Source organism: Magallana gigas, chromosome 3 (genome assembly GCF_963853765.1).
Source record: "Magallana gigas chromosome 3, xbMagGiga1.1, whole genome shotgun sequence".
NCBI lineage: Eukaryota > Metazoa > Mollusca > Bivalvia > Ostreida > Ostreidae > Magallana > Magallana gigas.
The window spans coordinates 27106564-27118868 of NC_088855.1; the positions used below are offsets into that span (position 1 = coordinate 27106564).

General features: G+C 34.0%; 2 protein-coding genes across 6 annotated transcripts; one reads left to right on the plus strand and one right to left on the minus strand.

Moving 5' to 3' along the window:
* Positions 1-884: 884 nt before the first annotated feature.
* LOC105340761 (putative ankyrin repeat protein RF_0381) lies at positions 885-3660 on the minus strand. Its single transcript, XM_011446968.4, has 3 exons — positions 2433-3660; positions 2124-2328; positions 885-1887 (listed from the first exon to the last, which is right to left on the minus strand). The coding sequence occupies exons 1-3, from the start codon at positions 3484-3486 to the stop codon at positions 1569-1571; spliced, it is 1578 nt and encodes a 525-aa protein (XP_011445270.2). The 5' UTR covers positions 3487-3660; the 3' UTR covers positions 885-1568.
* A 142-nt stretch (positions 3661-3802) lies between these two features.
* On the plus strand, positions 3803-10836 carry LOC105340771 (protein unc-93 homolog A). 5 transcript variants are annotated; one of them, XM_034481753.2, is made up of 6 exons: positions 3803-4420; positions 5343-5407; positions 6376-7814; positions 8097-8232; positions 9441-9572; positions 9672-10836. In XM_034481753.2, the coding sequence occupies exons 1-6, from the start codon at positions 4365-4367 to the stop codon at positions 9899-9901; spliced, it is 2058 nt and encodes a 685-aa protein (XP_034337644.2). In that variant the 5' UTR covers positions 3803-4364; the 3' UTR covers positions 9902-10836. The 5 variants fall into 5 exon arrangements, 4 of the variants coding, with proteins under 4 accessions (XP_034337644.2, XP_019927890.3, XP_065935156.1 ...); XM_020072331.3 differs by having other exon boundaries at positions 4344-4431; XR_010711982.1 differs by lacking the exons at positions 3803-4420; positions 9672-10836 and adding exons at positions 4599-5134; positions 8572-8809.
* Positions 10837-12305: the final 1469 nt, after the last annotated feature.

Sequence of the window (12305 nt, forward strand, 5' to 3'; positions counted from 1 at the left end):
ACCTGTGTTTGTTTTTTCCATTTTGTATAAAAGAAAACTATGACCACGTTTATAACTCAAATAGCACTTTACGTTGTAGCCACACAAGTACGAAAACAAAATTTACGATTCGTTGCATTACAGTAGTGAAATTTTATATTGTTGATCGTTTTCTCAACAAAATGTACAGAATGTAAGGTCAACAAAATATGATGAACTATTGTACTAATTTAGATTTTTAGATTAAATATAAATGATTTAAAGAGCAAATTTAAATCAAAAATGTAATATTTGACAGATGTAAACGTTATCATAATAAACACACACACACAACATCTTGTAAGATAATCATTGCAACATAAATGCAATGTTATTATACACATGTTTTTTGCATATCCTTGGTTTTGCTGACTCATTTTTTATATGTTTTTCAGTGGCCGTGGGGTACGGACAGTCAGGAGCACACACTTAATCACACACCTAATCACACACCAAATCCATGCACCTGGTTCACCACTGGAAGTTCAAGTGTATTTAATGCACAGATGTTAAAAACACTGAACTGCACCCAAAATCATTAAATTTGTACTTGAAACATATTTTTTAAAAACCTTTAGAAATTGCTGTAAAAATATAAACTGTCAAGTGATCTTCACTTGAATGCTATCAGCTTAATGAGGATGAGTAATTGGACAATACTTGGGCGTTCACCAATAATTCTCACTAAATGAGTTTTGTTTAAATTTTTGGTTGCAGATTTTGTGATTGTAAATCAAAAGTTTTATTTTCAGTTGCCTTGACTTTTTATACTTTAATTTGTCGTAATTGCAATATTTTTAAATGATGAAGTGAATGTACGGAAAGGCAGTTGGGATAATGTGTAATAAAAAGAAACAAAATTAGGGTTTCACATTTGGTTTCAATTTAACAAAATATGTAACCTGATGCAGTTATATTTTCAAAAAACACGATTACCAATAATAACGACAGCATGAATTGTAATGGAATAGTATAATTGTTGGTCTGAAACATTTAGTGTACTTTTCACGATCCCATACAGGTCGAAAGTGCCAATGCCAACATACAAGTCAATAACCGCAAAACTAAATAAATGTTAATCGTAACAAAATATCAACATAGAAAAGGTAGATATAATTTTTCGGTATACAAAACGAGATCTAATTTTGGATTCCCCTGACTTAAGTTTAATGGAATTAATTCTTGTCTAAAACATTAAAAAAAATCAAAAGGATAACATAAAAAAAACCACATAACATATATGAAAACGTTCAACGAATGATATGGATATTAACAACACTGTCTTTAAACAAATAAACTATTTCTATAAACAAGAAGTAAATAGATGTTCAGGTATCTCAATTATTGCACTATATTTAAAAACTTTCAAAATGCTTTTATGAATGACTAGCAGTTCTCCAATCATTTTAGTAATGTCATTTGAAATGTCATCAAAACATAGAGAAAACGATAAGCGTCCCACCAAATATAAACAAGCGTCGAAACACACCACCAAATGTAAACAATAGATTTTCACATGGAAATCTTAAATTCCCAAATTAGGATTTTTATCAGTCTTGGAATGAAAGAAAATTCTTAATTGAAGCTGGTAATGGCAAGCTTTGAATGCTTGTTAGAATTTCAGATCCAACAGAGCATTGAAGAAGGTGTTCTCGTATACTTTGCCGGCAGATATTAGTCAGTGGGCGTACTGAGATGGTCAGTTCTTGCATCAGTTGGTGGAATTTTGACTGCTCCGGTGTTTTTCCTGGCAGAAACATCCATGATTCGCTAGATACATCCCAGCCACATTGGATGAGGTACTCGGCAGCCTCGAGAAAGCCACGCCAGACCAGGAAACACAGAGGTGAATTGGGCGAGCCAGGCGTTCTTATGTAAAAACAATATATAAGGTTAGGATAACTGATCACAAGTACATTTTAGGGATAGCTATATAAATTATCTCTTTATACATTTTGGAAATTAAATTCAACCTTTCAATTCGATAAACTCTTTCTACTTATATTTCAAAAATAACATTTTAGAGGTTTACCTCTTAAATTCTACCTTTCAATTCGATAAACTCTTTCTACTTATATTTCAAAAATAACATTTTAGAGGTTTACCTCGATTGATCAGCAGATGATCGTTTTTCCATGCAAAGACTAGATCCTGCTTGAACAAGGATTTTCATGGTGGACAAACTGAAGTTTCCTAAGACAGACTGCATGACGCAGTTATGGAGAGGAGTGTATCCATCTTTATCTGTGACGTTCAGTTTAGCACCCGATTTGATCAACATCAACAATATTGCATCACGTCCATCTTTGTCTGTTGGAAAGAGAGAAAGAGATGTTTTACAAAAAGAAACTCATGCTTGAATTTAACGCCAAATATATTCATAATAACAGTTTTCTTGCAAACTTGTTACTAACTTTTTAGTTTTTGACATTTATGAAGCGCCGTTGCCTTGTTTGCACCAGTAACATTCGGATCTGCTCCAGCATCTAATAAAACTCGTACAATATCAACGTTTCCCAGAGAAACTGCCATTAAAAGTGCGTAATCTTGGCGGGAAACCCGATTGCACTTATTTGGATCTGCTCCAGCTTGCAGTAAGCTCTTCACAATTTCTACATTTTCAACCATAACACCACTGTAGAGAGGCATGTAAGAATTATCGTCTTTGACATTTATATCAGCCCCATGTTTAAGAAGGATTTCAACGTTTTCCTCTTTGTTATTATATATTGCGTAGTGAATAGCTCGTCGTCCACAGTTTTCAGTGACGTCAACGTGTGCACCAAGTCTAATGACGTACTCAAGAACGTGAGGATCGTCTGCTTGCGCAGCGTAATGAATGGCTTGTCTGCCTTCAGAATCTTTGGTTTCAATGCTAGCCCCTTGATTTATGAGCAGCTCTATAATTTTTAAGTGTGATTTCAATACAGCTCTATGTAGGGGTGTTTGTCCACCTTGTCGAAGTTTTGTCTTCATGTTGACTGACACTGTTCGCGACTCAATAAACGCCAACACAGCATCAAAGTGACCATGATCAACAGCAACATGGAATGGAGTTAGTCCTTCTTTATTTGTTCTTGCAGAATAAACATGGGCTCCTTTCTCTATGAGAAAATTTATCATGGCCACGTTTCCAGTCTGAGCAGCAAAGTGCAATGGCTGAAAGCCATTCTCATCTGACCAGTTGACAAAAGATCCAGCTTTTAACAGAAATCGAACGATATCTATATTCCCAGAGATAACAGCGTACTCTAAGGCCCGCTTTTGGTTCTGGTCAATGTACTGCACCGACGGTTGTCTATGTTGACTTTGGAATAACTCTTGAACTATATCATATTGGCCGTTCCTGGCCGCCATACATAGACCCTCATTAACATCGTAATGTTTGTTGTGTTCCTGGTTTCTCAATAAAGTTATAACAGCTTCCAAATCGTCGGATTCAATTGCCTCAAGAAGTCTACTATTCATTTTCCTCGGTTTATGAAAACTTCATACTCTAACTCACGATTGCACGTAAAACATCCAGTTTACTCATGATTAATTCACTCAAGATCTCTTGTTTTGGAACTCTTTAGTGTTAGAGTAAGGAAAGGTGCATCGTATTTTTTTCATTGTTTATTTTCTTCCTTTGTGAATATCCATTTTTATACAATTAACGATACAATAAATACAATTAGATTTATTTCAATAGTCCCTCAATTTTCATGTTTGAATGGACAAAATATTTTTTAACACTTTTCTACACTTTCTGTTTGAAATGTATTTTATCATTGTTTCATTTCAGGTGTAAAGCATGAACAAGCATTCTATAGCTGTGTAAAGTTAGTTTACAGTTCATTTTTTTATTCCTTCAAATTTTATCAGTTTGCTGCAGTTTATGGGGGAAATGAAAGGCGCTTAAATAATATTTATATTTAAAACACACACACACACACAAAAAAGAGTAAAAAGTTATATATTAATTCAGTTGAATTATATATAGGTATTTTTTTGAAATACAAAACCTGCAAAATTTTCTAGGTTCATTTCGAACAAATAATTTGAAACCAGAATAAACTGGATTTTTTCAGATTATATGCAAATTAAGAGGTCGCAGAACTATCGTGGGACTGAATCATTTTTTATAAAGGGGGGAGACAGACATAAAATAGGGAATAAATGGCGGTTAAATCACCTCATTCTTCCTTGAACCTGCTTGGAAAATATTATTTTCCGAGTTTAACAGATCGGAAATAAACTGCCTATCAGCTATTTACAATTATCACCCGGAATCCTAACAATCAATACAACCAGTGCATCCATGAGCGTTTTCAAGTAGAACGCACCACGATACCGAGCATGTGCGCATGTTTGTGGCTTTAAGAATATCATTCCGTCAGCCCGACAAGGGACTGGAAACCCGGTAAGCAATATGTACGTGGTGTATATAATGTAACAATTAATTGAAAGGTAACATTATATCTGTTATACACTTTCTTTTCTGTTAGTGTCTGTACAGAATATATAAGGTATATGACGTCTTGATGTGAAATATGTTAAATTTACTTTACATTTCCTTTATATGTCTGTCCTGCTTCTATTTCCACAGATGTACATGAAGCGGGTTGAAATCTATCCTATTTTTTATCATGTATGATGTATATGAAATATATGAAATGAACTTTTGACCTACTTGTTCTGTCTTTACTTCACTGTACAAAGCCAACGCATATCGATCGTCTGCTAATAAACCCTTCAAGCGATCAGCTGTTCATTCTATTTTTAACTAGGAAAATGTGAACCAACGAACGAAAAATAAAATTCAACCAACCAAAACATTTAGACAAAATAAAATGATAGCCTTGATAAAAATATGGTGAACAGAGGGTATTATAATGTTAAACAATATACAGGTCATTGATTTCTGTACTGCACTGCCGTGCTCCAAATACCCGTCCTTGAACCTCCTAATTGTTATGCATATAATTAACTTGACCGCGCAGTCTCCACAACTGGCTAATAAACGGATATATATTTACGGGAAGCGCGATGATTTCGCTGTGGATTTCTCCCAACAGACGACAACTCTGAACTTGCACTGTATTAGGTACTCAGCATTGATTAAGGATCTTGAAAGGTATTTAGTCGGGGCGTCGTGTGACATAAATCGTTTTTAGAGTACTATGTAATTCGCGCGTGTGCCTATTGAGGGTCGGTCTAGATGGTTTTTTTAGGACAAAATATACTGGTTGTTATGGTGCTAATCTACTTGAGTGTCTTGTGCAGCCAGGAACAACAGTAGATAAATTGATCAGACATTCTCATACTTTCTTCTTTTTCCACAGATCCTTAACTGTACGCGCTTTGTTTGTGTCCAACACAGTGAAAACCATGGAAAACGGCTCCACGGGTAAGGATAAATTGAATTGTTGATTGTCGTTGAGAATTTAACAAAGCTTCCGAGGTCTGTGTGGAGAACTCACTAAAAATGAAATTAAATTAATTATTTCACGTAAAGATGAAATGAGTTAGTAAGTTTAATAAATCAAACATGCCTTGCTCCAGAAAAAAATCTTTTTTCTAAAACGCTGAACTTTACTTCAGAATGATTTTTTCTTCTTAGTTTTAAGTTAAAAATAGATCCAAGGAATAGTAATTTGCAATTGATAAACGGAGTAAATCATTAAAAGTGTAAAAGATTTGGGCATTTTTTAAATTCCTATTTTAAAAAAAAACTGGGTTATCTGGTTGCGTTTGATAAAAGGACTCAACTAAATATAGATATTGTGCGTTTACAGAATATGTCCATTAACTAGAGCAATTTTTTTTCTCGAAGGTTAACTTGTATTTTAATATAGGGAGGAAACGTTTGCCTTTTATTCTTTGTTATGTAATGTTTGGCACATGATTTCTTCCATTACTAACGAAAACTTTCTCTTATAAATTATAGATTAATAGTTTATAACTTGATAACTTGTAATAGTTTCATACCGCATTAATTAATAAACATCAATGCAGGTAACATTAATGCAATAGGATAACATTTAGTATGTGATTAAATTTTAAAAATTAAAGATAGGTGTTTGAAATGTTCGAGCGCTGTTAAATGTATTTGGAATTATCAGATAAGTTGATACCCTAATATACAGTTTATAGAATTAATCAGAAAAGGAGAAGTTAAAAGAGTTTATCAAGTGAAAACAATTTAAGGTAAGCTGTCTCACAGAGTTGCGTTGCAGTACAAGGATACAAGAGATTAATGTAAGTAATGGCAGAAATCATGTGCCTTGAATGTTTGCACGGGTATTTGTCTGGTAGACAATTTACCCAATGGCTATATAGCAAACACTAGGGTCCCTTAAAATAATCCAATTGCAGGCATAATAACAGAGGCTAACGAAGAAACCAAGGAAATGTTGTCGCCTGAAAAAGAAACTGGCACTCCTTTACCAGACGAGAGCGGTATTCCTGATAGTATGAACGACCCTTCTTACACTGATTCAGTCAGTAGCACAAATAGCCGCACGGCGCTCCTACAAAACGACAATTTTAAAGATGACAAAGTCGTAAACAAATCTTTTTCTGAGAACGAACCATCATCCAATCACAGCTCATTTTGGGACATAAGCGATTTTGGTCACGAAATTTCAGGGAAAATTTCGATGAGAGAAAAGAGACGTGAGAGAGAAAAGGGACATGGTCTTTTAGAGAGTATAGCTTATATAGATCCTTTAGTTCCGCCATCCCCTGATGTCAACAGACTCCGAAGTATATGTCGAAATGCAGTGCAGTCGCTCAGTCAGGAAGTGGTGTACAGATCGATGTCTGTTCTTGCTGTGAACGAAAAAGAACAGAATAATTTTGGCGAGAAAGGAACAGTAGAAGCAGTCGAAATAGAGGTAGAAGAAATCGGATTCATCAACAATCACCTCAGAAATCTGATTTTTCTAAGCATTGGTATATCTCTTGTCAGCACTGCCACTGGTTCTCTCCGAAATCTTTTGAGCAGCATGCACCACGAAAGTGGTATTGGGTTATACTCTCTAGCCGCAAGCTATGGAGCATTTACGTTCTTTAGTCTAATTTCTCCATTTGTCGTTCAGAGATTCCGTCCTAAAATTTCTCTTGTTGCAGGAATATTTACACAGCTCATATATGTCACTGCAAATTTACTTCCAACCTTTTATATATTTATACCTGCATCCTTCCTTCAAGGAATGGGAAGCAGTCTATTGTGGAATGCAATGAGTACATACACGAGTTTTCTTGCAAGAGCGTCAGCAATCAAAAACGAAAAGAAAACGGAGGACGTGGCCAGCAAATATTTTGGAATTTTTTTCTTTTTCCATCAATTTTCGTTCGTTGTTGGAAACCTGATCTCCTCAATTGTCCTGCTCTTTGGTCCTGGAAGTCAGGAACAAACTAGCACCATAACTACTCGAAACATCCTCAACATATCTTCATGGAATGAATCTCAGCATGACTTAAACATGCTCCACCAAAACACTGTAAATATATGCGGGTCAAAGTTCTGTAGCCATTATAAAATGGAAAACGCCAACATGAACGTTACTGAAGAAACAACTGGTACCTTACTCGGGGTGTACGGGATGTGTGTCGTTGTTGCACTTGTTGTTTCCCATGTGTTGCTAGACCCTATTGTAACTTACCAAACCTCAGGGTTCCATTGTCATCAGATGTTCAATCAAGTCAGGTCCGTCTTGAAATGCATTATCCACAGAAAATTCCTCCTCATTATACCTATATTGATGTATAGTATGATGCAACTAGGGTTCGCAGCAGCAGAGATGACAAAGGTATACTAAACCGACATGTCACTGATGTAGAATTGTTTTAATTAAAATTCATACAAACATGAAAATGTATCGAGTCTAGATATCAAAACAAAATTCTAATGAGGGTTATGTACAAAGGTCGACGCAAAAACATACTGAGATAAGGTTTTTTTCAGTTCTGAATTTCAATAGTTAATTACAATTGGTTTTTCTCTATTAGTGTGAACAGATCTGTTAAATAATAAAAAAAAATTAACCATTAAAGTTGAATTTAATACACTTTTTTTTTTTTTTATACTTTAGGCGTTTGTGTCTTGTTCACTTGGAATCCACATGGTCGGCTATACAATGATAGCATATGGTGTATTTGGAGGCTTCAGTTCTTGGATTAGTGGTATCCTGTGTGAATATGTCGGAAGAGTTGCGCTTATTTCAGCAGGTAGGTTTTGTTTTTAAAAAAAATAAAAATATGTATACTTACTTCCAGCAGAGCGAAATTAATGCCTTTTTGTTTCCAGAACCCATTTTCTTTTCTATTGTAGATCCACAGTATTTGGGGATTGAGCTTGTTTTCTGTTCCAGATCTTGTACTCATCAGAATGTGTGTAATTGAAGTTGAATGCAAATATGTTTTAGTTAAATTCCAGTACGATTTGTTGGAATCGTTCAACTTCATGTGCAAACATCTGACCAGCAAAGAAAGAAGAACTTGTTATCTAACATGCATGTCTTATTTACAGATCCTTTATTTGTTAAATCAATTACCTTATCCTTGCAGCTCCCGCTCAATTAGTTAAATTAAAAAAGACCCTTAACCCAATAGGGTTTCCAGAGAGAGATATCCAAAGTTCATTTGACCAATTAAAGATGGACTTCTGGGGATGTTTATCTGCGACATAGTTATTTCCTTTTCCATCAAGTGCATTTCACATATTTTGATGACGTCATGGATTAATGATGCTTATGTCATCAGATATACTCATGGATGGTTTAAGAGTTTTAGTTTTGGCAGAGTGGTGAGTATACCTTTCCTTGGTTCTACCCGGTGAAGCCCGAAATTTTGATGTCATTTGTGAGGCGGCTCCATACACTTTAACATCAGTCAAATTTTTCAGCATTTTTTACAAATTACCTCCACAAGCACATACAGAAAAAACACACAGGGAATTATTTTTCAGCGCAAGAGTGAGCACTGGCATCATTAATCAGAAACGTTTAACACAGCATATTTAGCAAAATCAAACAATACTTGCTTATTCACTTATAGTTATAATAAATCACGAAGACGAAAGTTTTGCTTGAAAACATAACAATTTATGAATACAAAAGAAGCCGAGATTCATTTATATACACGAATTGCAAGATAATACATGTACATAACTAAAAACATAAAAAGAATGGTAAAATTTTTTATTATTTTTATTGAGTCTCCATGATATGTTGAGCCAAACTTACTTAATTCAATATAGAAATATAATTGCGTCACTATTTTTTTCCAGGAAGTAAAGAAGATTTTTTAGACTATCAAGTGATGGAACCGCCTCCTTTAATCTTGGGTGGGACCTATAACCTCACTTAGACCCTGAAAATCAGAGAACCCTCTATCATATTCTATGTAGACTAATTTATTTCCGTTTCTTTTGCTAGCCGCCTGTTTGAACCTAGCTCTTCTGCTCTTTATGGTTGTGTGGGAGCCGAATCCAGAATATCCAGTCATATTTATCACCCTTTTAGGAGTGTGGGGTGTGGGTGATGGAATATGGATGTCACAAGTTAACAGTATGTATTTCTCTTTTTAAAATCCGACGGCTTTTAAAATATTATTTTTTAACATTTTAGCTATGTTGCTTAAAATCGGAATTGTTTATTATCATGTAGGTATTGTAAGTGCCCTTTTTCCTGACAAACTCGAGGATGCATTCGCTAGTCTACGAGTTCTACAGGGTTTGGGAGCCACTCTTTTGTTCGCCTATTCGAACAGCCTGTGTGTTCTGGAGAAAATGTACATTCTCGCAGCTGTATGCATCGTCGGTACAGCTCTGTATATTGGTGTGGAGATTACCGAGAAGAAAAAAATGACTAAAAATGAAAAGACCGATACGCCTTAAACAAAATTCCTTCCATAAGCAAGTAAAGATAACGTAATTCACATGTTTTTCAAAGCTTTAACGTCGGCTTTTTGAGGTTGCATTTTATTGATATGAAAAAAATGAGGAAATTTAAGCATTTTGCATACTAAACTATTATATTGTACATATAAGATCAAACGCCAAGTTGTAGCATTAACGTGCATATTTATATGTCTCAGTGTGTTTAATGGTTTCACTATCTCACAGAATCATGCATTGCATAGTTGGTGCCATATCATTGTTTTGCTGATCATGAAAGCAGAACCTTAAGTTTAATTTTTTTGCTATAGAGTGATTGTCTTATTTCACTGGCAAAATTAACTTCGATCTCTGCATTTATCAATGAGAGGTTTCGAAGTACTACATGTAGAATATTATTTCTACGCGAGTGTTTTCGTTGAATATTTTTGGCAGGATACTTTGCAATTATGTTTGTTCAAACAATCAGGAGGTTTTTATCATTGAAAAATTTAACTAGTTTACAAAATTAAAAAAAAAAGAAAAATGTAATATAATATTATGAAAGCTTACGGTTAGAAACTTTCCATTGATTTAAGATTTGTCTTTAAAGATATATCAATTATTTCAAGTTATCCTGTGCCAAAAATGTTCAATAGGGCATTACTATGTAATGTAATTTCAGCATATCCATTTCTGTGAAATATAGAATATGAGAAAGGAAAAGAATGCTGACACGCATTACTGGCTTCTTTAATTAGCTTGAACAAACGAATCGTTTGACAGCATTTGACAGTTGTAATTGCTCGCAGGTTTTTTATTTATCATACTGATATAATGTAGAAAGAGTGTCAAATTATGTGCATTTTATTTTTATACCAGTTTCATGACCTGTAAATATTATCATTTTAAAATGCATTCATCTCGGAAAAAATAAAAAATGTACCTGCACGTGATCACATTTTTGTTGTTTTTATTGTTCCTGTATATATACTGTAAATAAGTGATTCATTATTTTGGCCATGGACTTTTGTGTATACCGCACAGGTTAGAGTCATTTTAAAAAAACAGGCTGATGTCAAATCTACAACCTTTTGTGATTGAGAAAATTAAAAATAGTTAGCAATACATAAGTTGTACACTCATATCTATATATACATTGTTGGCTTTAGATGATAAAGTTGACGATATGCCAAAATTGAAAAATTATATCTATTGTGCAATAAAAACATTTTTTTTGTGTGTGATTTCTTCGTTGGAGTTTCTTGGTGTCATTAAGTATGAGTATTATTATTATGCTTTTGGATAAACCTTCTCTATCTATCAAGACTTTCCGTTTGCATAGCACTACCAATATGGCGGATAAAGTGAATTACAGAGATAAAGATAAATTATGCAGTGTCCGGTTACTGTCGAGAGTCCACGACCGAAGAATGAGTGTAACTAGAGCGAGTAAAGCCTAGACAGGTCAACTTGACAGTCGTAATAATGGTGACTAACCACCGTGTAGGATTTAAAGCTGGTATTCATTTAAGACAATGAAGAGCTGGAATGATTCATGATTCAAACGCGGTTGTTGGGGCTGTATACATGTATATAAACCGCTGGTACACTTTAATTAATATCGTAATCTACACATTTAAGTTTTTGTGTATTACTCTCCAATATTACTTAGATCCAATAAAAAAATTTCATGTATCCATATTGATTATGTCTGGCATATTTTGTATACATATTGACACACATAATGGTACCATATATATGGCACGCCAAATTCACAAAAATGAGCAAAACAGTTTCACAGTCGATAAACTAGGTTCATCGGGTGTAAACTGCAATTTACCGGCAGAAATTGATTTACTACGTAATGTTAAATTGGTCATAGGAAAAACCCTACAGCTTCTTTATTTAAAAGGCTAAAATTGAAAGTCATAATTGCGCACCTTGTACGGTTTTTAAAGTAATGCACAGTTTCTTTTTCCGCTTATTTTAATTTTAATAATTGGGTCAACGATACAATATTATAATCTAAATGCAAAACCATATAAACAGTTGTTAATCTTTTTTATAGCTTTCAAGAATGGCAGAAAGACCAAGCCTTGTATGTATATATATATGTGTGTGTGTGTGTGTGTGTGTGTGTGTGTGTGTATGTATATATATATATATATATATATATATATATATATATATATATATATATATATATATATATATATATATATATATATATATATATATATATATATATATATATATATATATATATATATATATATATTACCTTTTTTGTGAATTTGGCGTGCCCTACATGTAGGTTAAATGATAACAGAGTTTCAATTTTCATTACTTGTCATCTTTTTGTCTGACGAAAACACTTCAAACAGAAATTATACGTTAGCAACCCGTGTTTTGACTCTTTTTT

Excerpts from the sequence above, each read along its gene's own strand:
- LOC105340761 (XM_011446968.4), bottom strand. The coding sequence starts at position 3,486 with ATGAATAGTAGACTTCTTGAGGCAATTGAATCCGACGATTTGGAAGCT. Across the intron at positions 2,329-2,432 it reads TAAATGTCAAAAACTAAAAA|ACAAAGATGGACGTGATGCA; the intron begins GTTAGTAACAAG and ends TCTTTCCAACAG. Across the intron at positions 1,888-2,123 it reads TCATCTGCTGATCAATCGAG|AACGCCTGGCTCGCCCAATT; the intron begins GTAAACCTCTAA and ends TTTTTACATAAG.
- LOC105340771 (XM_011446978.4), top strand. The coding sequence starts at position 4,893 with ATGTTAAACAATATACAGGTCATTGATTTCTGTACTGCACTGCCGTGC. Across the intron at positions 5,408-6,375 it reads CATGGAAAACGGCTCCACGG|GCATAATAACAGAGGCTAAC; the intron begins GTAAGGATAAAT and ends ATCCAATTGCAG. Across the intron at positions 9,573-9,671 it reads ATGGATGTCACAAGTTAACA|GTATTGTAAGTGCCCTTTTT; the intron begins GTATGTATTTCT and ends ATTATCATGTAG.